The sequence below is a fragment of the Cygnus atratus genome, chromosome 9, assembly GCF_013377495.2.
Source record: "Cygnus atratus isolate AKBS03 ecotype Queensland, Australia chromosome 9, CAtr_DNAZoo_HiC_assembly, whole genome shotgun sequence".
In the NCBI taxonomy this organism is placed as follows: domain Eukaryota; kingdom Metazoa; phylum Chordata; class Aves; order Anseriformes; family Anatidae; genus Cygnus; species Cygnus atratus.
Window position 1 is genome coordinate 25,881,155 of NC_066370.1, and position 25,117 is coordinate 25,906,271.

A 25,117-nucleotide genomic window follows, 5' to 3' on the forward strand; every position below is an offset into this window, starting at 1 on the left:
AAAGCACAACCATCCACCCTTGGTGGATACCTTCAAACCGCAGCACTACACATCATTGTCGGGGCTGGAAATAAAAAGAGGAGAAAAGAGAAAGGTGGGTGGGGGATGTGTCCGGCGGTGGCAGCTGGGGAGTGGGGTCTGTGGGCAGGGGGCACGGGCAGTGCCGGGGCCGGGGGGGCGGGAGCCGGCACCAGGAGCAGGGCACCCAGAGGGGCAGCTCAGGCAGCTGCTGAAACAGGGCGAAATGCAAAGTGCCAGAAAATAAATCGGGAACTAGCCAGGCCTGCATCCTAGCGCTGAATACGAAATTATGCATAAGAGGCATGTGAAAAGCAGAGTGAGGCTCTGTCGTTCTCTGATGTTCAGTGCTGCCCATGGGACATCGCCCGCGTGTTGGGGCACCTCCAGGCACGGCACCAGCCCTGTCCTGCCCCGGCCCGCCGGGGGAAGAGGCAGCGCTGGCCCCGCGGCAGCGCCCAGCAGCCCCCACTGAGCTCGCTCTGAGCCCTGGGGGCTGGTGGGGGTCACGAGGCCGCCCCGGCTGCCGAAGGGCCGTGGGGAGCAGGTCTCCTGCCGGTCTGTCAATGGCAAGCCATCGGCTGCCGGTGACCAAGTGCTGCCCGCATCTGTTGGGCAGGGAGATGCGTGCGTGTGCGGACTGGCAGCTGGGTTAGGTTTGGCTTCCCTGAAAGCAGAGCAAAGACTGAATTCCTGAGAAGGAAAACAGATTGGGAAATAGGAGATTGCCCAATATACCCACCGGTGAGTCACAGGGCTCGCCAGCAGCAAGTGTTTTGTTCGACTCGTGCATGCGAGGGGGGCTGGTTGCTGCCCGGGTAGTGACCGGGACAAAGCCGAGCCGTGGCTTTGCCGGTGGGCACAGGCACACCAGGCCCCTTGCACACCGAGCTGTGCCTCTGGCCCCGCGCAGTGGCCCTGGGACACGGCAGGAGGCAGGGTGACAGCGAGGGAGGTGAGCGGGTGCATGGGTGCCGTGTTTGCCCAGGCTGCTCCAGCACTTACACTAACCAACCAGAGACTCACGGCGGTCACTTCGTTACTGTCATTAAGGCGTTTATTGCCGAGTGTCAGCGCGCAGAAGGCTCCCTCACACAGCTGGCCAATATCCACGTTTGCCAACAGCCGGTCCTTTCACCTACCCGAGGTCCCTCCAAAGCAAAACAACCCGGGTCAATCTGAGCGTGCTGGGTGTTAAAGTTCAGCCGCCGAGGTAGCTCTGAGCACAAACGCACGGAGCCTGCGCCGTGGCACGAGCCACAAGGGAAGCGCAGGCTGCAGAGCCCCGGGCAGCCGCGGAGCCGAGGCAGCACGTGGGCCAGCACCCGCGCACAGCTCGGGCGTGCTGAAGGGCGCTCAGCAGCCAGCACCCCGCGCAGCCCCTCTGGGCGGCCCTGCGGGAGGTGCCTGGCACTGGCTCTCGGAGGGAAGGGCAGGCAGGTCGGGCGGCAGGGCCCCGTGGCTGCTCCTCGGCAGGAGGATGCGAGGCCCCGTGGCTTCCCCGCCGCACACCGGCAGTGCCAAGCCCCGGGGAAACGAGCAGCGGCTTGGCACGGAGGGCTTGTGCCCCAGTTTCTCCCCATGATAAACAAAGCGGCACTTCTTACACCCACTCTGCAAATACTTTTTTTTTTTTTTTTCTGTTTCTGACTGCCAAGGCATTTGGCAGCTGAGAGCCATTTCCTGGAGCCTGCCGGGTGCCCGGTGGCTGGTGGCAGGGGCTGTTGTGTGTGGAAGGGGAGCAGATGCCGGCCACAGACAACAACGGGAGTGTGCTTGGGTGCTGCTGCAGGTCTGTGCCCACAGGGCATGGGGATGGACCTGCAGCCAAACCGGAGTGCTCAGTGTTAGCCATGGAAAGAGAAAGGGAATGATTTAAGGCTCCAGAAAAATAAAAATAAAAATAATAATAATAATAATAATAATAATAATAAAGGCGAGAATGAGTGGTTTTCATTTACAGCTCAAAATGCTTCATGCTTCTTCTCTGGAAAAAAGGCCAATAAAGTGTGGGAGGCCAGAGAAGAGCGGGAGAAGGCTGAAAGACAGCGGGGAGCCTGAGCAGGGGAAGGCCAAAGGGGAGAGGGAGGCCAGAAAGGTGGTGGGTAATGAAGGGGAGGAGGGGGCTCATTGAGGGGGGAGGCCAAAAGAAGTGAAGACCAAGAAAATGGAAGGATGAAAAAAAAAAAAAAAAAAGCAAGGCCAAAAAAGACTGGGAGGCTGAAAAAGAGTGGGACACTGGAAAAAAGTGGGGGATGAAGAAGACAGCTGGAGGCCGAAAGAAAAAGTGGAGGCCAACAGGCAGTGCTGAAGAGCAGGACGGGGGGAGGCAGTGCCCAGAGGCCTCTCAGCGCCGCCACCAGCGCTGGGGCCAGCCCAAAGCCGGGGTGCTGCGGGCTGCCGGGCGCTGGGGAGGCTGCTGGGCGCCCGCAGATAAGCAGACGGGGGCACATCGCCGGCTGGAGCGCAGGAAGCTGCGCTGGGGAGGGAGGGGATGGCTGAGCTCTGCAAGGCCTGCCGGCCGCGTGAGCAGCCCTGCGGACAGGGACGGGGCCAGGCAGCCAGGCACAGTGCGGGCTTAACCCCAGAGCTGGGGAGGGGAGGGCGCAGAGGTGCCCAGAGCCACCCGAGCCCCTTGCACCGCACCGCACAGCACCGCACCGCACCGCACAGCACCGCACCGCACCGCACCGCACAGCACCGCACCGCACCGCACAGCACCACATCACACGCCGGCAGCCCGGGCCGTGCCCACCTGCAGCTGCAGGCGGATCCGTGCTCCTTGTGCTCCAGCCCCTGCCACCTCTGCCAAGGCCAGGGAAGCCGTGCCCTGTTTCTGGGATACTTCAGAAAAATGATGAAGCTGCTTGATCTGCAAGTCCCCCGCTCAGTTATTTAACTCAAGGACAGAGCTGTAGGTGCAATTAAAAGCTGTTCAGTTTTAGGCTGTATTAGATTTTCTGTGTTCAGAAATCCTAGGAAGCGCGTGCCCTTAGCAAGAATATAATAGGTAAACGACAACAAACATTTTCTCAATTGGTTTTGGCAAATTCCCTAATGTATGCACTTACTCTCGCCTATCTACTTAAGTGATAAATTCCTAATTCTGGCTTTTCTCCAAGCAGTTTAAGCTGGCATGTTTAAGTCGAGCTCCAGAATTTTCTTTATAAATAGTAAAGACCAAAGCAATTCTCTACAACATGCGCCGAGTGTTAGCTGCATCTCCAGGAGGTTTTCCATGCGTTGGCTGAGCGGGAATGCTGAAGAGCCTCCCTGTGGCAGCACGCCTCCCAGTTTCAACTTATGGAAAATGAGAACAGGGTAATGCTGTAAGTTACAGACTTTATGGATAATATGCACTGAAAATCAAAACAAAAAAATACAACAAAACAAAACAAAACAAAAAAAGCAGCGGGATGGCGGCAGGACAGTGGCAGGATGGTGGCAGGATGGTGGCAGCCCCTGCAGAGCCCCTGGTGCCCCAGGCAGGGCAGGCGTGGCTCCAGGAGCACCAGCGTCACCGGGTGCATTGCATCCCCATACAAACTCCTCACCTTGCCTCAGTGGGGTCTTCCAGCCACCAGAGAGGCTTGCTCATTAAGGAATACGTGTAAATATTTCTCTTGTCACTTGCATCTAGACATTTTGTCAGTAAAGTGAGAGTGTCAGGACAGACAGCATCACTGCTGCCGCTGCAGTGTCCCGGTGCGCTGCCCACCTCCAGCTGGTTCATCTCCATCTGCACACCCACCGCGGTGCCATCGGAGAGCCTGCAGTTGGCTCAAGCCCCGGCGCTCGCTAATGACTGACTCATCGGCACCATCGCCGCCTGACTCACCAGCCCATGGCACTCAGCTGCCGGGTCCCTGCGCTCGCGGTGCCGCCTCGAGGTGCTGCTGCCCCTCCGAGTGCTGCTGGGGCAGGGGCACCCCGCAGCCCCGAAGGCCCCCAGGCAGCTATCGCAGCCCACCAGGAGCAAGTTCTGCCTGCAGCAGCACAGAGCTCCCCCGGGCTGTGTGCTCCCAGCCCCGGTGCTGCACGAGTGGCCGCGCGTCCCCAGGAGGGGGTCACCTTCCCCACGCAGCCGCACCGTGCAGCTGCTTCTCTGCCTGTGGGCAATCTGTGGGTTCCTGGGAAGCACGGCTCCTAAAGGAGCCTCTTTGGCACAAGCAGGGTTTGGGGTGGAAGCGCCCGAGGACAGCACTGCCAAAGAGCCAAGAGCTGCCAGCCCCAGCACGTGGCTGCCTGCGGGCTGCGGGCACCCGGCGAGGGCTGCCGAAGTGCCGGCAGCCGCGGTTTGGCAGCTCCTGCCTCCGCTCCCCGAACAGCGCCACTCAGGAGCCCTCCCCCGGGTGCAGGCAGCCTGGTGGCCCCGGGCACCTCGCTGGCACCACCAGGCTGGCACCCACATGAGCTTTGTCACCACTTTGGCACCACACGAGCTTCATACCACCGTTGCACCTGCGTGCAGTGCCTGCCACCCGCTGCTGCAGCACATTTGTGCTTCCTCCTCTGCTCACTGTCCAGTCTCGAGACTAAACCCAAACAGACGGCTTCTGAGTCGGCCCTATAAAATGTCATTAAGGCACAGGCTGCAGGGAAAGCACGGAGCTCTTGAAACAGGCCGCTCCAAGCTGCAACCAAAAGACGAATAGCAATAATTTCATTGAAGACTAAATGGAAATTCCACTGCAGCAGCTACTAGAAAACCAGCACCAACTGAAGAGGAGCGCTATGGCCAGGCACGTTACCGTCCTGGCACGTTACATCCTCTGTAATTTCCTTGTAGCCTGTAGGCCTCTTGGTTTTTAGTGTGCCAGTCCTGCTGGAAAGCAAGGGGCCGTCCTGCCTCAGCAGCGTGCGTGCACGCACCCGCACCGGGCGAGCTGCTGCAGCCCCCGCGGCGGCTGGCGAGGCGCGGGGCTCCTGCCGGCGGGCGTCCCACGCGCACGGCGCTTCGGTTCCACCCGGCCACGGCCCACGCGGTCCTGGCAGCATCCGCAGAGCCGCTGCACAGGGCTTGTCTGAACGGGATCTTGTGAGCGAGCCACGGCTCACCGGTGTGCAGGGCGGTGCCAGTCGGTGTCGCTCCGCTCTCACCGCAGGCAGCCGGTGCCCGTGGTGCTGCTGGCTGCGGAGCTCGCAGCGATCGCTTGGCAAAGCCATTCGGAGTTCAGGACAGCACAGGTAGAAGTGAAACACAGCCCCAGGGCTTGCCCCACGCTTTAATGATGCATGTTCACCAAACAGCACAAGGTTGTTTTATCACATGGATACAGCTAAAGAGATTAACATACCTAAAGAGATTAATATACCTGGTTTTAGGAGAAATTAATGGAGCAATTAATTGTCTAACTGACCTGAGGAGGGATGCTGAGAGGAGCAAAGCAGCTCCCATAGCCAGCTTTATCAGGCAGGGTAGATTCAGATTAGTTCCCCCAAACTCCCCTCCATGCTCCTTTCTGTTCTGTATCTGCAGCTCTATTTTCGGAGGAAAGTTTCAACCCAGCACAGATGTTCAGAACCGGGTTTCATGCAGCAACAATCTTTTCACATCATTCTGCTTTTTGCACTCCAGATTACTAATGCAGGAAGAGCTGCAGCCAGAACTGGCTGTCAGTGGCTGGAATGACACACCGAATACATTTTCCCCATTGGATGAGTGCTGCGGGTGCCGGCAGGCCCACGATACACTCAGAGCCACCTTCACAAGCACCTCCTGCATCCCTCTTCAACCAGACCACCTTTGGAGTGGTGTGACACAAGGAGGCCACCACCAGACACACTGGGCTGGGCTCCGGCAGCGCCCGGTGCCCCCCTGGCCCAGCAGCGAGTCCCTTCTCCATCCACTTCTGCGGCAGTGAGCGGGTGCTGGGCTGGGGGCGCAGGGACACCCAACCCCGCGGTGCTGCCCCATCCTCGCCCAAGTGCTTCAAGGAGCAGCCCGAGGTAGCACTACACACCGATGGCGGGTGCACACACCACACCGGGGTGCCGTGGTACCTGCAGGCACCACTCCGCCCCGACCCGCTCTGCTGCGGCCCCAGGAGCGAGCACTGGGCTCGTGTGTGTGCACGGCGCAGAAAATGCATCGGTGGCAGCTTGCAGAGACCCCTCTGCAGGTTCAAGGAGCTGCCCGAGTGCAGAAGTGAGAATGTATCGCTGTGCTCCCAAGAACACTCCCTTTTTTGCACTACCATCCATTTTGCAGCCTTGCTAAGAAACAAGCGAGGTGTGGGTGGTCAGGATCACACGCGACAGCCTGCGATAGCACTGCAGGATGGGGCCTGGGCCTCGGGGCCGGGAGCAGCCTGCAGCTGGGGAAGTTACCGAGGAGCTGGCTTCAGGGCAACAAACCTGGGAGAGAACCAAGGGAAGCCCTGGGAGAGAGATGCTTTCCTAACCCAGGAGAGACCCTGGCCAGTTCCCAGGTGCTCGGCACCGCTGCCTGCACGGGGCTGGATGGTGCTGCCCGTGCCGGCTCGCGGCATCGTGCCCTGCGCGGCCAGCCCGGCAGGTCGGGAGCGCAGCGGCTCTCAGTGGCTGACTCCGGTTTTTATCCTCCGCTAACGAGAGCGCACTGACTGAGGGAGCTGGGTACTGAGCCAGGCCTCTCCTCACGCTCCCTTTAATGATTTCAACACTTCTCGCACTTGCACTGAGGTGAATTCAGCAGCCACGGAAGGCGGGAGCAAGCTGGAAGCCTGCAGGCCCAGGAGCCCGGCACAGCTCCGGCCCGCCCGGGCTCAGCGCGCTCTTTGCACGCTGCCAGCGCCTCTCGGCGCTGCTGCATGGCACTGGGGCGCTGGTGGCCCTCGGCGCACCCTGTGCAGAAGAAAATCTCCTCCTGGCGCTTGTCTTTCTTCTGCACAGGGATGGCACCAAGCTGGCAGGACACAGAGGCCTATCTGTGACCTTACCAAGCCGACCAGCTCGGCTGGGACCCACCCCTCAGCACAGGTCAGCTGGTTGCAGCATGAGTTCCCCCTGGCTCTGCACGCTATTAGTACTAACAATAAGGTACACAGCTCATTTAGTATAAAGCTTTTAAAAGCCAGCAGTACCTGAGAGGAAGGTAGAAAATGCTAACTTCCTTTTCCTGGACTAGAGGTATGCATTTAGAAGAGAAAAATGAGAAGTGGGCGGACAGGGCAATTAGCAACGCTGCTCTACAGAAGGGTTGGCTTGGTTTTGTTTTGTTTTTCTTAAGCTGAGTTTTGCAATCCCCCCGTGCAGAGTGCCAAGGCCACGAGGCAGGCCGGGCTGCTCGCGGGGCTACGCGCCTGCAGGAGGAGCAGCCCCACAGCCCTGCGGCCAGGACGCGCCCGGGCTGGGCAGCCAGCGCCGCCGGGGCACTGCGGCCTAGGGCCGATAGCTGCACCGAGGGGGGAGCAAAGGGAAAGTCGTTCTGTTCTAACGAGGTGCTTTTTCTCGTGCAGATGCTGCCCTCCAGCACCAGCATCCCACCTCCCTCCTGGCCCAGCACCCCTGGCCATCTCCCAAACGCCCCGCATCCGGCCCTTGCGCTTCCCTGCCCCCAGCCCCAGGGGCGCCCTCCTGAGCACTCAGCTCCTTTGGGAAGTGCCACAGGTGCCTCCCAGCGCTGCCCCAACTTGTACTTGAATGCATGTGGAAGCAGTCAAAGTGGTTTTGATCTCTCCGTCCCCGAACCTGACGGACAGTCTGCTCCTTGCCCACGGCACCCCCATCCAAGCCCTCGCAGGGCCCTGCAAGGGAGAGCCCCCCCCCCCCCCCCCCGTCACCCCAAGGGGCATCGAACATGCAGCGCTCTGCCACGAGCCGTGTGCTCCCAGAAGAGCTTCACCTGTCTTTTCCCACCCCATAATTGTCACGCTTCCCCTTATCTATCTGAAGGCGGCCGTTCCCTGTCAGCGGCAGACAATTTCCCATTCGTGCCACAAGCAGCCTGCTAAGCCCCCGCGACGGGTGAACGCCTCCCAGGAGGGGGCTGCTCCGTGGGACTGAGAGCACAGCGAGGAATGCTTCCCCGTGCCCCGGGGCTCTTAGGGATGGCTGTACCTTTTTCTTCGGTGCGTTCCCGAAACGTCACTGTGCTTGGTTTCCTCCTCTGGCTTTAGCAGACCTCACACCTGGCCCCCCGCAGCCCCGGGCTGAGCGGGGTGCTCGGCCCTAAGACCGAGGGGTCTGGGCGTTGAGCCGAGGAGCGAACGAGGTCGGCAGCAGATCTCCGAATGCCTTTTCCGCGAGCTGCTCCCTGGCTCTGCAAACACCGAACACCGGAGACGGGGCAGCCTTTGTGAGAAACAGCTCTTCTGGTGTGCCAGAGGTCAAGACACGCACCCAAGGTTAGCTTTTTGAATTAAGCCTGTGATTTTTTCAGTCGCAACTCCGATGAGAGGAGTTATTTATCAGAACGAGCGCAAGGAAGCGGAGTAATGGGGCTCCCTCTAACGTCGGGCCCGGCTGCGCGGCTCCGATGCCGCCCGCTGCGCCAGGGCCGGGCGCGTGGCGAGGGCACCGTGTGCTGCTCCCCGCCTGGGACGTGCAGCCCGGAGGTTGGTCTGATCTACGCCATCCCCTTTCTCTACATTTATCCTCTATATTTAACATGATAACGCCCTCTATACTTACCATTCTCAACATGCACTCTGTGTATTTAACACAGTATGTGTTGCAAAAGAAAAAAACCCAATACCAGCACGTAGGCTTTTTTCCCCACAAATAATGTCCCTGCAGTCACACAAATACACAGATAAAGTTAAAAGGTGTACAAAAGGAGGTGATGGGGTTTTTAACTTGATATAGAAAAACGTAATTAAGAAAGAGAACTTTTATTAGGGCAATTTCACTTTATTTTTCCATACAGCAAGGTCAACTATAGCAGTAATAATAAAATAAGCATAAAAACAAATTGCAGCCCAGGACAGAGTACATAATTTGGAGCAACTACAAGCAAAAAGTAAGTCTGTGATTACATAATAGTAAAACCAAGCACATCTGTCCTTTCAGCAGATGAAAGTTGCGGGGTTGCAAATAAGTGCAACTTATTCATTATTCAGTATGAGTACTGGAGAGATCAGATAAAGGAATGGCCCGATCACTTTTTCTTTCCAGCTTTGGCATAAATAATGACAAGGCTTCTTGAATGCTTTCCATTAAAACTGTAAAATTTCATAGTTGTTTTTTTTTCACCTGCTAAAAGAACAGGACCACTACAGCAATAAAAAATAATCACATAACAACTACAGCTACGGTGTGCTGTTTGGTTTGCCTGTTCATGATTTAACTTTTTTGTGAAAGTCAGTATTTGTTTTGAAGAATCTTTTTTGTGAACAATAAACCACTGAAATTGTCAGAAACTGGTTTGAATAGTATATACCTTTAATATATTTTTGATACTTTAAACATGCAGTAGTTTTTGAATAATGTACGGAATATTTGATCCATGATTTCACCTTGATGGTTTGAAGTACCTGCTTTTTTTTGCCTTTTTTTTCTTTTTTTTTTCTTTTTTTTTTTTTATTAATGATTTTCAGGCAGATTTGAACCAGTGGAGCTTTTGTCAGTCATGAGATCTTGGAAGGATGGCATATCTTTCCAGCTGAAAAAATCCTGGCAAACTACAAGCTGTCCACATAAAGCAAAGCAACTTTTTTGAAGGGGTATGGAGTGCTAACTCTGTGCCACTTTTGCAAGCAATTTTGTTCAGCCTGTCATTTTATTAGCCTTAACAAAACTCCTTGTAATTATAGACATTTTTATTCAAAATAAGATCTTACTATTATACAGGTTTCTCTCTTTTTTGACTATATACAGAAGTGCAAAAAGTCAACCTTCTCTCTATACGTTCCCACATGCTAAACTGCAGCATAATCAACCCTCAAGAGTTTGCACACACACACTATAATTCTTGTTACGTAAACTTTGAATATTTGGATTATCCACAAAACGTCCCTTGATCTATTGATTATGCAGCTTATTTATAACAAGGCCTGATATTCAGGGATTTCAAAAAATATTTAAACAATATTTTAACATTTGAAATGGATACAGTAGAAAATAAATTTTATTCTAATATCTAGGAACTAGATTTTCTCATAATAACTAATTACAAACAAAATAAATCATCAAAATATTACTCAATTGTCTGCCAGGATTGTTGCGATAGCAACAACTTAACTTCTTACTTAGCAATGATTATATAATTATAAGATATCCATATAAAAGATCTTTGTTCTTTTAATGAAAACTAGACAAGAACTAACAATGACTGACATTCTTACATTGTAATATTAAATCAGTAAAATATAAATCATTTAGTCAACAATAATACGAATATTCATATGACACTACATGTAAATTCAAAACTGAGTATGTTATGAAGAAAACTACTTTTTTTTTGTATTTTGAAAAATTCATCAGTAAACTCTAATAAAACAAAATTCTATAAACTGAAATGGTATTCAACTGGTAATAGAAAATGAAAACAATCTAATAAATGTAAGAAATAAAAACTACACTTTTAACAAGAAAAAAATAAGTAATATTCTATAATGTTAAGTAACTACAATAACATGTGAAGTCACCTATACTTTCTTAACACGATTGAAATTACATTGGTATGGGTTTTAACCCGTAATGTAATAATCTAAGGCTTTAATAGATGTACAGTACAATCAGTAAAATCAACACATCATTCTTATACTATAAAGCATCTCTCTCAAGCATAAAAACTTGCAGTAAACTTGGAAGTATGGAGAGTTCTACAACCGAACTCGCGCTTCTTCCACTCCACGCTATGCTACCAGTGACCTGGCCCCCACTTCAGCACTTTGCTGAACAGAGCAAAAATATCCTTTACTAGCTGCAACATCCAAACCACAAAAAGGAATTCCTTTGGATGAATCCATTCTTAGAACTTGAATGCACATCTATTTTTTGTTTTTATTTTGTAAAGGCTTTCTAAGGCTATAAGCAGTTAATCTGAACAAAAAAAGTCACATATAAAACTCACCCGAGTATTTAACCCACCCAATTTCTATGCTAATTAACATCTCCATTTTTTCATGTTTTGGTTTGTCATGCATCTGATGTCAGTGCTTCTTTCGTCTTTGTTTAGAGTCACTATTTAATGCGTGACTTTGATGAAGTAAAAGTGAAACCCATCTCTGCAAAGCATTTATAGTCCTTTTGACTTTCGACAGAGGCTATAAATAGAAGCAAAATAAGTTCCTCAAACATGTGTTACTGTGTCTCAGAAATGGCTTTTCCCTTTCATATATCATGTTATACAGTAAAATACGCATAAATATTACACTATAATGCCTTAAAATAGTTTATATATATGTCCAGTATGGGTTAATTTGTACGGCTAGAATATCTCTCTTGTGCTGTCTAACGTTACTGTAAGGAGTAATTGGCCATTTCTGAGACAGCTTTGGTTTTGAAACAGAATGGTGCCCTTTGACTGATTAGTAGTAGTAAAGTAAGTGAAAATGTGGTTCTGAAAATAACACTGCAGAAATAATACTCTAATCTGATGTACAGTCTATGGCACTTCATGAGAATCCTTAACAACATGGTACTTAAAGCCATTGATGTGCTTTAAAATATACACAGTTGTGGTTTTGCTTGGCACATTCATCTCTGTCAGATACCTCTCTTACCACTTCTTACAATCTATTACATTAAAAATATTACTCTTAAACAAAAATTACTGTGCATGCACGCTCTCATCTATAATGGCAATTTTAAATACAAGGTGCACCTTTGTTATTTGTAAACCTTGAAAGAAATAAACTTACTTTAAAAAATTATATCTTGGTCTACAGACGTACCAATACATAATAGATTTATGGTTACACCATAGTCTGTCTTTTCAAGGTGACATACATGATTATGTAGGAAATAGACTACATATGCATATTCAAATACATATGCATACTTCTGTGCTAGAAAAGATAGACGATGTTGTAGTTTTTAGACAATAAGATCACCTCAGCACAAATATCAATTAAATGTACAAAGTATATAGGCAACAGTGTGCAGTGGATTTCCAAGTTCTTGTTTCATCTCGTTAACATGCAATGTGTGGATGTCTTACTGCTGAGGGAGTTTCCGAGTGTTGCTTGACGGTATATACATTATGGCTAATGAACTTGTCCTTTTCTCAACCCAAACACACTGTCCTTTTCTCCTTAGTTATGATCTGGAAAGGAAAAAAGATAAATCATTTTCAACACTTTCAGAATTTTTTTTAGCACCACATGAGCCCAAACTTTGTATTTGCAATGAAAGGGAAATCTGCCACTCGATACTGGGGAAGTTTGCATCCAAAAACCTTCAGGATTTGCCTTCAATATGCTCTTGTTGCAAAAGTTCACTTTACACACAAAATATGCATTGATAAAAGCACACAATAAACTGGCCTCCTGGTGTTCCCGAGCCTACAGCCACTGGATCAGAATTTGGGGGGAGTTTCATAGACTCCAAAGCCCAGATCCTGGAAAGCAGAGATCCCCACAAAAAATGCTGCGTGAGCACTGCCCATGCAGCCAGGTGCTCCTCTCTCTCCCCAGGTCCTGTTGCCTCTGCCCCTATAAAATATGGGAGCCCAACCTCTACTTGAGAGGCACCTAAACTTCTTCGGAAATCTGGGCCCTCCTTACTTAACTGCCCATCTGGGGTAGCTATTTCTCTGGTCTCTGTTGACTACTGCATGGGAGACACCTCTAGAGAGGAATTCCTCCTGCACTGCAGGATGGGCTCTAAAGTAGGAGCTCTTTTATTCCCAGCTGTCTGCAGAGGGAAGTTTGATAACAAGCATACACTGCAGAGGAGAGGCATCCCACCTGATCACTTAAGCAGTTAAAAAATGTTTATGCTTGGCTGAAAGGAATAATGATCATCATAAACCCACTGTGGCAAATCGGTTAATATTCACCTTAAGTAACAATTCCATTACGGTCAAGCCATTCAATGAAAAACACAGCAGAAATGGAGTACAGGAGAGAGAAGGATAATACAAATCACAGGGTATCCTAGAGGAGGAGATGTGTTGCTGATGGTCTTAATTACAACATGCAAATTAGTGAGAGTTTGGGAACTACAATTTACTCACAAGAAGATACAGGGGAAAAAAATCTCTCAAGCTTAGGCACACTGACCTTCAAGCTTTGCAGGAAGAAAGGCTACAGTACCAACGCTGACGTGCCCTGCCTGCAGTCACAGCTCAGCCCACGTCAATGCAAGCACAACCTGAGCGTTCTGTGACCTTCCTTTGCCATGTAACCTACGCCAGAAACATACTATACATAACGCATCATTTTCTGACAATCTGTGTTCAAAAGAAATCAGGCTTCAGCTTGCTGACTAACCCTGTAGTTTCACAGATGCTGGCTTCCCAAATTTGGAGATTTAAAATTAGTTCTTTCTAGAGTGAGCTTAGCATAACCACCTCTCACCTAGACCTGCCAGCCCTTGGCTCACTTTAGTGGCTGGAGCCATCACCCTTTGTAAACAAGAAGTAAGGCTCTAATTAGAGAGCCTCGGTATTCAGAAGTAGATCCGTACGTGTAACATGTTCTTTCTGCACATACAAACAAATACCGACACCTGGTCCAAAAGGCTAGCTAACGTGGTCGCTGCTAACTACGGGATCTCCTTTCAGAGAAATTTGTGCCAGTGGGAGCTCAGCCTCTTTCCCCACCCATATCTCATCAGCCTTCTTTAAAGAAAATAAAAACATGCTCTCCCTGAAAAAGACAAATTATGCACACAAAGTAAGTATGAAAACTGCAAGCAACGACATGTCGGAAACTTACTGTTTGATGACAAAATGTCTACATCTGTGTAACATACTTGTGGCTAGTCAGATGTTCGGCAGATATTATGGGTATCTATAGGCAAAAAATTTAAACAATGAATAACGTGCAATGAGCCAACCCAGACACAGCAGTTTGCTACAGAACATAACAGTTTGGAGAAGTGAGGTTCAGCTGTGAGTTGGTGGATTTTATATTGTAACTATAAGTTAAAAGTCAACTGAAGTGCTACAATAGCAACTTAAAACTGGAAGACATTGTGTTAAATACTACTGACAAATACAAATATTATTGGTTGTTCAGGAAATAAGAGAAGTTAAAATCTATAAAAGTCATGCAGTGCAGTAATTGAAAATAGCCCTTTTTGTTGGCCTACACAAAATTCTGTGCTTTCAGCGTATCATTTAAAATGACAAATTCTACAACAGCCTGGTTTCAGTCTGATTTTGTGAAGTGTTCACTGCTTTCCTTGTCTTGTTTTTTGAGTGCCAACCCTAAGATGCCCTGAGCTGGATGTTCACGGCTGGTGAAAATCCACCGCAGGGAAGGGCTGTGTGCTCACTGCACAGCCGCCTGGGGCATCGCGGCTCATCAGCTGAGAAGCTAGGACTGCCCGAAGCAGTGGAACACTTCTCAAAATCTTAGTCTGCATAAACAGAATTCACTACATGGCTCTCTGGAAGTGTCTCATCAACTCATTTTCCTTTTTTTTTTCTTTTAATGTAAATCACAGTAGATTACAAGCAGTACAAATAACAGAACATATATTCTGCACCTCATTTCTGGGTCCCAGTCTTGCACCCCTCTGGCGTGTGGTACACAGACTAATGTCAGTGCGAGGGAGCCTAAGCAGACCTTGCAGGTCAGGCCCTTAACAAGGGAAAACAACAATGCACACAAATACCAGGAGAGCTGTGTATGATCTTGCAATGCAAACAGGACAAGGAAGTCCAGCTGGAGGGAGCAAGTAGATGCGTTCATGTACAGGAAGACATGCTCGGGCATATGACACAGAACTGCTTTGTATGATCACAAACAGCTGCTGCACTTGAACAGCCTTTTTTTCCTAATGGGTACTAGCTGATCTCTTAATCCACACAGGAAGAGGCGTGAAGCGGCTTACTCTCAACTACACCACCTGCAGGTCTTGGTCTTGTTTCCTCCACCCTTTGTGCCCTCTCCTCCCCTGCCAACTTCACACAACCCTGCCACATTGCCAACTTGTACAGAAACGTGCTTCAAGTGGAATGAAGCTTCTCATACCATTTTTGTCTACTGCTGCAGGACAGGCTGTTGCACCCAACTGTGTAGAAGCATCAGGGGTAGTGCTGTCGAGACATACCAAGGACCTTCAACACCAGTCAATGAAGATGAAGGGCCAGATCTTAAGACTTTCGGCATGCATGCACATTGCGTCGTGTGGCATTAAGTAACTTCAGCATTGCTCACATGGTATATACATATATTAGCTATATATGTATATATTGAGGTTTGGCTGCAGTACTTTACTACGTGTGTTATGAGGCTCCAGGAAGGATATGCGTGAAATGATCTGATTCCACAACAGAAAGTTTCCCTGTGATCTATTTGGGAAAGTGCATGGTAATTTGGACAAAGAAGATTTGAAAAAAAATAATGATGGTTTTCTGTGGCTTGGCTCGTTCTTGCTACTCTGTGGATTTATGGAGAATGTAACGATAAATACTTAAATTAACTGTGCAGTGCAGCAAATTACAGTACTACGATACTTTGGGCATACAAGTGCTTGTTTGCTAAGGTGACGCGTATGCAGAGGTAGTCATACCTATAAGCTACCTTTCCAAAACACGAAGTAATTCTTACACTGGTTTACATCCAGGAGTGATGGGGCCAGTCGGCAAACATTTTCCACAAGCAGAAAGCGCTACGTGGTAAGCAGATTGAACTGAGGTGTGTTTGGAACTGTAAAACATCCAGGCCACTTCTGAGACTTGGGATGTGCACACCCATGTATCACTGCAGTAACGGAATTTTTGGAGTAATATTTTTGAGAGATCAGTAAGCAGACAGGTTAACGGAGAACGTACAGCTGGGCGTAGCACAAAATGGTCGTGCCCAACAGGCGAGGGTGGAAAGGCTCGAACTCAACGGCTCTGGAGTCAGCCCAGCGGGAGCCTGCGGCACGAGGAACCCCAGCGGCACGCCGCAGGAGCAGCCTCGGCCGCTCTCGGGGCTGCGAGCACCCCCAGGCACAGAGGCACGGTGCAGCAGGACACAGGCACGCACTCACTGCTTAACCTCGGGTGCAGCCCTGACGGCTGCACCATGGGAGCTCAAAACTGCTCGAGGGGGCAGCCCTCACGGCTTCAGTCGGAGCTGTGTCTATCTCAGGCGAGCCTACCTTGAAATCGGACCTTTATCGCCAGGATTAATTACAAATACAGAGCCACACTTGCAAAATGCTAAAGGTAGTGTTTAGTTCCCTCTTCTAAAAGGCACGTGTGGTTCCCACTGAGCTGGGAGTAAAACCTGCATCTCAGACCAGAACTGATGCATTAATGATAGAAGGCACTTCTCAATTTCTAGTAAAACTCACAAAATCATTTGTTTTTCTAAAAGAAACAAGATGGTCTTTTACAAGTTTTTGTTGTTGCCCTTTTAGCCAGATGTACTACAGGAATCTGCACATTTGACAACCTAGCTAGATAAAAACACGAGGCTGCTTCCCGTTCTCAGGAGCAGCTTCAGCTGGCAGGTGTGGGAACTGCGGCTGCTCTGGCCCCGGTGCTTATCTTTAGAGCAGAGTTTGTGGCTTCTCTTGGAGGACTTCTGAATACTTATTTAGTAAAGCACTATTTTTTTCCCCCCTAAAATACGTCCAAACATGGAAATAATCGGGGTAGCTAGTTAGAAATAAAACCAGATTTTAACGGGCATTTTGTTAACTGTGGTTTGTCTACTGCAAAAAGCACCGAGCTCTCTCCTAGTAGAATCACAAGTGGAAACAAAGGCTTAAAACATGCTTCTGTGTGGCCCACGCTCAAATGTTTTTGTTTTGCTTTTGGAAGAGCTGAGGAGAGTCAGAACATGTTCAGACTGCTAAATTCAGACTGTTAAAATTCTGATCCTGCCATCCCTCCGCACAAAAGTTTTACTGGTTTTGATTGGACTTCTGCATGAAAAGGAACCATAGGCTTATGGACAGAAATAGAAATAAATAATGGGTTCCGCATATTATCCCTTTTCTCTTTACATCTCTGAGAGCAGAAATAAGCAGCACAGCCCATAAATGTTAAGACTGAGTCAGAAACTCTATTATCAATTATTTTTAGCATCAGAAATGGAACTGCAGCACCTTTTGAGCATGGATAGAGGCTTATTAAGCTGTGCTGCAGATCTTAGAGAGAATGTGTAGGCCAACAAGAGGTAAAATCAAAACCCCCATGCTCATTAAAAGCACCAATTTCAAGTTGTCTGTAAGGAACAAAGCTGTAAATTAGCAAACCTGGTTGGCTGTGGCTGTTGCAGCGAAGGGAACACTTGTGGCAGATGTTGTTGCTGCAGACACAGTGGCTGGCGTAGCACCGTGCACCATGGGAACTTTCGGAAGGAAAATCATATAAGCAAACATACAGAAGAGTGTAGCAGTATGGGAACCAGAGCGACAAGTGGTAGGATAATTGAGCATGGTATTTATCACAGCAAAAAGCCCGAGACATCATTGCCAGCGCGTGACATGCAATCACAGTGCAAAGCAGGACAACATTCCAGGGAGAAAGAGGGGAGGGATATGAAAGAGAAAAAAAAAGGGGAAAATGCTTGTTACCATCAAATCAAGAAAATCGACACAAACAAGCTTAATCATTTCAATACCAAAATCAACAGAAGAATTTTAAAATGCCCTTATATTTACAGTTCTTTGACTTTAAAAAATTCAAACCAGATATTTACTGCAAACAAAAATTAATCTTGTTGAAGGACAGTATACTTCTACGTCGCTATAGCAAGATACAGTCTTTACTTAACACGAGATAGTTTCTAAACACTGGAACTCATAGTCCAATCAAAATCCACCAAGGAACAATGTGCAATTCAAACAACTGCCGTACAAAATTAACATCTATGTACCCATGTCAATTAAATAAAACAATTGCATTTAATTGACAGGTGTTAGTGCAGGAGGCTAAGGGAGATGGATTGGCACGAGAGCTGTAAGTTAAATCTAGCAGTGGATTTTGAGGGTCCGTGAGCTGCACCACAGGTTTAAGATAATCAAGAAACAAAGCTGGCACCTACCAACACTTGTAGCGGGTGTCATGCACAATATTGAGCCTGCCCATCATGCATTGCAACAGGAAGGTGGATTTGGAAAGGGAAAAGAATTAAAACAACCCATCACACGTGTCATTAGAAAATTTCATTTGAACAAAGAAGAAAAATTGTTATTATGGGAACAGTGGCACGTAACCGTCAGCACAATCAAACCATACAATAGCACAGTGATCCGTCAGAACTAGTCTCCAGTGAAGGGAAAGCGGGCCGAGCTGGGTGCTGGTGCATTGTTTGCCTCTGGGACTGAAATCTGAGCGTGGCCAGGAGAGCTCCTGTGGCTTTACTTCACAACGCTTTGTGTCTTGTATGTCTTTGCCTTTTGGCACAAGCTTTGTAACGGTTGTTAGAAGGGGTCCCTCGGACATGGCAGACTCAGAAGTGCAGCCGCCTGCAGGGCCCCGACGCCGAGCAGCCGGAGCGGGGCCCGAGCGCCGCTTTGGCCATCGCTGCCCAAAGGTGCCCCGAGAGGCAGCACGAGGCTGCTGGCGGCCGCAGAGCGACGAGGGGCCGGGATACGCCCCCTGCGCTGCCGAGGACAGCGACAGCTCTGCCCAGGGAGCCGCTCTGCCCCGCGCACCGCCCCGGCTGCGGCCGCCGCACCGCACGGCACGGGAAGGCCGCGCCGAGCTGGTCTGCCCCCGAGCAGTGACACGATTGTACTGATCCGTTACCTGCCATCTGGCGGCCCAACGTTCAGGTAATAGATAGGGGAAAAAAAGGAAAGGAAAAGGAAAAGAAGTGACTTCGGCATACAGTATTTTTGTCTTATCTGGGTGACCCCTGTGAGCTGTCAGTGGAGTAGGAATGATTCTGCCTGTCTCCCTGTCTGTTAGCTTAACATGCACGTCAGAGGAGTGACTGGAAAGCTAAATCGCCCCTGCAGCGCATGGCAATGCCCAGGAGTACTCGTTCGGCTTTTTTTCTACATTATGGGACAGATTTCAAGCTGCCAGAGTTTGTGCTCTTAACCTGCAACCCTCCTTACGCTATACAAAAGTACTGAAGGGACAGCATCTTGGGAATCCTTCCCTTCAACTACAGAGCCAACAGAAGTACGGTGTTTTATAGACATCAAGGTATCCGTTTTAAAATGTCAATAAGCTGGTGTTTGTTCACCTTACATAGCAAAATGCCTTCCGCCAGGCCAAACTCAGATTTTTCTATTTTTGATTCTATTTCGGTTTGAATAGTGATGTTTCAGAACAACCCTTTTTAATAAAAGATATACTTTCTATTTAATAAATATCATTTATTAACAATGCTGTGCCCGATGCAGCAGAAACTAAAATAAGCCCTGAAATCTGGAGCGAAGAGTGAACTGGACGTGGGAACGGAGCCTAGCAGACTGCCCGCGCGAGCTGCTGCGGCGCCGCTTCCCTGCCGTTCCGTGACGGCACCAAGGGGGCCGGGGAGCTGGTTTCGCTGGAGCCAAGTACTGTAGTGGCATGAGCAACAACCTCAGGAGCATGTAACTAAGGAGGGAAAGAGTCAGTCAATAGAACTATCGCTGGGGACAAGGTTATTCTCTGCCATCACTGTGTCTGTAAGGCTACAAAGAAAAGGGAATAATTCTATTTCTAATTACTGTTCTATTTCTGTGTCATAGGGAAGACTGGGGATATTCACAAAGAAAGGTTAAAAGACGGGTAGCTCTCCTGACTTCCCACTATGTGAATCATTGCTGAAGTCAACTGACCACTTAGAAGATTAAAGACTGGAGCAAAATTTGGCTATGAATTACAGTGAGTAAAATTCAGTCCTGCTTATGACACTTAGGGTGCTAATGAGGTCATACAGAAGAACCTTTGAGTTCTGCCTCTCCACAGAAGTGCCCTATTTACCAGGTAGCACAAACTTCATTGTATCTGGAATATTGTGTCATTCCACGCATAATTAGGTCTACACAGTAAAAACAAGTTAGATTTTTGTAATGATTCTTTGAAATACCCCTGTAAAGCTTTTCAGCTCAAACCTGTAGCCTGAGTTATCATCATTAGCATTATAACCAGTGCCCAAAGTCATTAACAGGAACTGCAGCAAATGAACATAAGCCAGAAATGAAGATCCTAGCTAGGGTGCAATAACTTGCAAATACGAAGACATCCTGCGGTATGGCCCTCTTACCAGCCATAACAAGCTTTTTGCTATGACCTTAATATTCATCTTGACTTCAAAAGCTTTGACTGACTAATAGGAAAGCATGAATAATAAATGCCCAGTTTCAAACATTCCCTAGTTTTTCAGCACAGGGCAGAATTTTAATTCAGGGATGCGCTCAGTTAACTCACGATAGCCTCACTTACAGATTATTTCAGCAGTGGAATAAAGCTGGTTTGATAAATACTCTAAGTTTACTGGTGTTTTAAGCAGTTTCTCCTCTTCTCCCTCTCATACCGTTTCGTTCAGTCTGTTCTGCTCAGTCCACAATACCCTAGTGAAAAGTATCACAGCAGAGCACAAGCACTCCTGGCTGGGAGAACAATCGGAGACGGTGCCCGCTCCTTCCCTCCCTAGCATTCTGGGGTCTCTGCCTCTGCCACCCACCCAAAGCCCCGAGGAGGGAAGTGCCTGAGCAGACAGCTCTCTGGGGAAGTACCTGGTGCACCTGGAGCCCAGGGCTCCTGGGAGCATCCCGTAAAGCAGGTGCCTCTCTGCGGGAGGGCTGCTCTTCTCCACGGCCCTTCAGGCACCCGGTGGCTCGCAGAAGCCAGGACCGGCTGTATCGGCACAACTGAGGAGACAGCCGCCTGCGGCACTGGCTGGGAACGAGCACCGGGGCGGGATTTCATCCAGCTGCGCATACGAGGTCTATGCCTCGGCCAGCTCACCGTGACCGCGGGACAGAGCACGTACAGAAGCAGGGAACACAAAGCAACCGGTGCTCACGGCCGCAGGGCCAAACGTCCACCTGCGTGGCTGCCGGGGCACCAGGAGTCGGCAGCCAGGAGCGAAGTACGAAGCAAGCCGTGAACAGCTGTTAAGCTGTGCGGGGCCTGCACTTCCAGCAGGCTAACTCGGCCTGTTTCCATTAGCCAGCGCTCTCGGCACTCCCAGGTCTTTCTCGCAATGCCTCTCAGACATTGCTGGGCCTGGGGAAGCTTCCAGCAGCCAGGGCTCCTGGGAGACCTCAGCGGGGCGAAGAGGGAGCGTGCTTGAGAGCAGCGGGACGAGCGTCTGAGCGCATTGCATCACTGGAGTTTGTAGCACTAGAGGGATGTTGGTCAGGTTAATTCAGAGTTTCAAATGCACTTGGTAACTACAGTCTAAACACTACTTGGCTCAGCACTGTGGCATACACGCAGTTTCTTGGAGCATTTGAAAGTGTAATGCGGTACATTCTAAAAGTGCACCAGTAGCAGAACACACACAACCAATTATTACTATTTTTTTTAATTTACTGGTAGTTCCAGGAAAAAAAAAAAAAGCAAATGATTTTTAGGGAAAATCTTCAGAGTTATTTAGGGCAAAATTCTGTCATGTTTGGTCAGTCAAAAGGCCAAAAAAGTGTTTATTCAATTCTATTTTTAAATTAACAATATTGGATGCTCATCTTCATGTATATCAACATAAAACTTTGCGTTATTTGTTCTAGCTACTTAAGACTGATGTAAATTGACCATGTTTTGGCCAACCTGAAACTACTTTTTTCATCAAAGCATTCAAATTAAACCTTCCTCAAGAGCCCTGCTGGGTTCAGAAATGGGAATAGAATCTCAGCTCCATTTTTCAAATTTCTCCTTAACTAAGAACGCGAGCGAAGCAGCACCCCGTAGCATCGTTTCCTACACAGCTGCAGCTAGCCTTTCCCACACAGGTCCACATGCCCCAGGGAAAACACCTCCTGGCACCTAGAGAACAGGTCCCCTCAAGGGGTGCAATGGCACGGACAATTCCTTACTGCTCTGACCCTCACCCTTCTTGTTGTACATACACTAAACTTCAGTGGTCAAGAAAGTTCAAGTCAGGCATCAAGAACTACGAAGCAAGTTCCTGTAGGTTTCAGAACAGATTTGCTAGAGTCGGAACTGAGGCAGGTTGTACAGGTGAGGTCTGATGTACACGAACTACCACCCGAGCTTCTAAGTTTGAAGGACATGATTCAAAGCAGTTCGACTACTTCCAGAAATGATCCAACCCTCACTGATTTAATGGAAGCTGGAAAACTCTGCCGCTTACTAACTACATCAGTTAAGCATTGCCAACAAACCTGTGAAACTGCTTAATACCAACAGAATGATCGCATATGCATTTCAGTACGTATTCTGGTATACGGGCTAGTATACGGACCTGACCTAAACCTCCTCAGTCCTTCTATCGACTCCAACAAGCTTTGCAAACAGCTTTTACTAATATACTTCAGTGGCTGCAATGAATTTTTGGAACCTAAAAAGTTATTACCACCTACTACATCAAGCAAAGCAACTGATTTTTGTGCCATTTAAATTATTCTATGCTGGACTGTACTGTTAAGAAAGAATCACAGACTCACCGAATGGTTTGGGTTGGAAGGGGCCTTAAAGCCCCTCTAATTCCAACCCCTCTGCCATGGGCAGGCAGACCTTCCACTAGACCAGGTTGGTAAAAAGCATTACACCAATTTCCTGCAAATGCACATGCTAAAAATGTTTAGGATACAACATTTACATTTTATTGGTAAAGTTTTCTATCCTCCCCTCAGCTAGTCTGCATTACAAAGGGCTGTCCTCATAGATTCCTTCAAATTCTTTGGGTACAGATCTGCGTATGTTCTCTGCTTTTCATCATTTACCTCCTAGAATGATAGCGCTGTTTTAACGTGGGGTTCATATGTAAGAAACTAACTCACCTGTGTTAATACAGGCATAAATTCATCTCACATTTAAACTATCCTTTCGCATGAAGTGCTCTTTGCAGAACCAAAGCACATATTTAAACTTTAAGTCCCACTTACTCCAAAGGGAATTCTGCTTATGTGCGTAGCGCAGGCATCAGTTCTTCAGCAACTACATTAGGACAAGTGTAAATTTGGTCATTCTGGAACAACATTAAGCACACCTCAGTTCCTCTTAGTCTGAAATCAGCTCTGGGGCTTTAGTGGTAGAAGCCTGAATCTTGATTTCTTGTGTAGGTTCATGGTTAGTTACCTGTGAGACTGCCTGTCTGTGCCTTTTATGATCACTGCACCATAACTAAAATCAAAGCCTTCAAGTACCTGGCTCACAACTGCCTCTAAGCACACGAAGGCAGAGGGGTCTTACCGCAAACAGAAACAGATACGAGAGCTTAAGAGATGTGTAACGGAGAAAAGTTAATCGAGGGAAAGAGGAAGGAGAGAAGAGATTTCCAGTCCTGATTTGGGATGACAGAGCACGATGCTGATTTTTATGTTAGAGTGGAAAACACCCGCCCAGCCTCCGAGACAAGCACAGAGAAGCCAGCCTCCCTGCACCAGCGCCTCCTCCGCCCGGCACCGCCTGCCTCCGCCCGGCATGGAGCTGCGGCCGGGACGGACACGCGGCTGCTGTCCTGTGTGCTGGTTCCAGGACACCCCTCCTCCCGCCCCGAGAGGCGAACAAGCAGCACTTACCTGGTGGGAGAAAGGCTGTATGCTGCTGCAACTGCATGTTGGCAAGAGCTTGCTGGTATTGGAAAATACCAGTATTAAACACTGCGGTGGCACCATTGGTTTTTTCAAGCGCAGGCCTCTTTGGTAATGGGGGAAGTACAGCTTGAGGAATTCCCTGAATGGTGGATGGGCAAAAAAATAAAGTCCAGTAAAAAAAAAAAAAAAAAAAGGGTGGGGGTGTGGGGTATGGAGAAGGATGGGAGGGAGACAAAAAGGAAAGAGAGAAAAGAGAAAAGAAAAATCAGTAGAAGGTTAAAAAAATACAGGCAGCACCATGTTTAACCATGAGCAAGCAAGCAGCATAGCAGACTTAACTACCAAATAAAAGGCGAGGTAAAAGCTTTACGAGGGAGCACTACTTTAGCCTACCATTACAGCGATACAGGTAGACGTGCCGGAGCCGCACGTTATAGGAACTGGCGTAACTATTACGCTACGGTAAAGCTTTGGGGTTTGGGTAAGGAGCAAGGCTATCGGGGAGGGGAAGCAGCACTGCTAGCTCCATGAGGATCAACACGTAGAAGCGATGTTAATAGTCATCGTCCGGCGCGGGCGAGGCGCCGCCCCGCTCCCCCAGCCCCAGCGCCTGCCTGGCATGCAGAGCGCGCCGCATGCCGGCTCCCCCGGCCGCCTCCGCGCCGCAGCGCCGCCAAGCCATGCCAACGCGCCCTGCGCCCGCCGTGCGCAACGGGGCCCTCGCGGCTCCCGGGGACGGGGATGGGAAGGGAGGGAAGGGACGGGAGGAGAGGGGTTGGGAGGGGAGGGGAGGGAGGGGAAAGGAGTGGATGGGACGGAACAGGACGGGACGGGACGGGACGGGATGGGGATGGGACGGGATGGGAGAGGAGTGGACGGGACAGGATGGGATGGGACGGGATGGGATGGGGATGGGGATGGGACGGGATGGGAGAGGAGAGGAGTGGATGGGATGGGACGGGACGGGATGGGAGGGCAGGGCAGGGCAGGGGGCGGCAGGGCCTGTGCCAGCCAGGGGCTGCTCTGGGGCCCGGCCCTGCCACCCCCGCGCCCGCCGGGCAGGGAGGGAGGGAGGGAGGGACACCGGGAGTGTTCCAGTTCTGCACATTAACCCCCAACTCGACTCTACGATACAGCTACATGCCAAGCTAAAAGGTGAAAGGTCATAGTACCAGGTCAAAGGTTGCCTCGAGGGGTCGCTTCAGTGATTTGACAGCCGACTGAGTCTTAATTAGCAGGCAGCGAGCACATGATGGCAATGGCCAGTGGGGTCAAGCGCATTAACATAAACAGCAAGCAGAGGTGCATCATGGGGGCAGCAGTGCATTTGGGTAGGTGAGAAAAAACAAATAAAAACAAATCACCGGATGCCGTGTACAACGGTAACAAGACTAGGCATGCA

The 25,117-nt window shown here is 49.3% G+C and overlaps 1 protein-coding gene across 20 annotated transcripts in view; it reads right to left on the reverse strand.

Annotated features, from left to right (window-relative positions):
- Positions 1-8,815: 8,815 nt before the first annotated feature.
- Positions 8,816-25,117, reverse strand: part of MBNL1 (muscleblind like splicing regulator 1) — an 83,457-nt gene continuing 67,155 nt past the window's right edge. For 6 of the 20 annotated variants that reach the window (XM_050712582.1, XM_050712579.1, XM_050712578.1 and 3 more), the window contains 2 exons: positions 23,701-23,854; positions 8,816-12,208 (listed from right to left, as the gene is read on the reverse strand). In XM_050712582.1, the coding sequence (XP_050568539.1) occupies positions 12,198-12,208; positions 23,701-23,854 (165 nt within the window). In that variant the 3' untranslated portion in view covers positions 8,816-12,197. Of the gene's footprint in view, positions 12,209-13,823; positions 13,899-17,307; positions 17,403-18,098; positions 18,135-23,700; positions 23,855-24,887; positions 24,942-25,117 lie in introns of all 20 variants that reach the window. The other 14 variants (XM_035566495.2, XM_035566500.2, XM_050712572.1 and 11 more) reach the window with 7 other exon arrangements.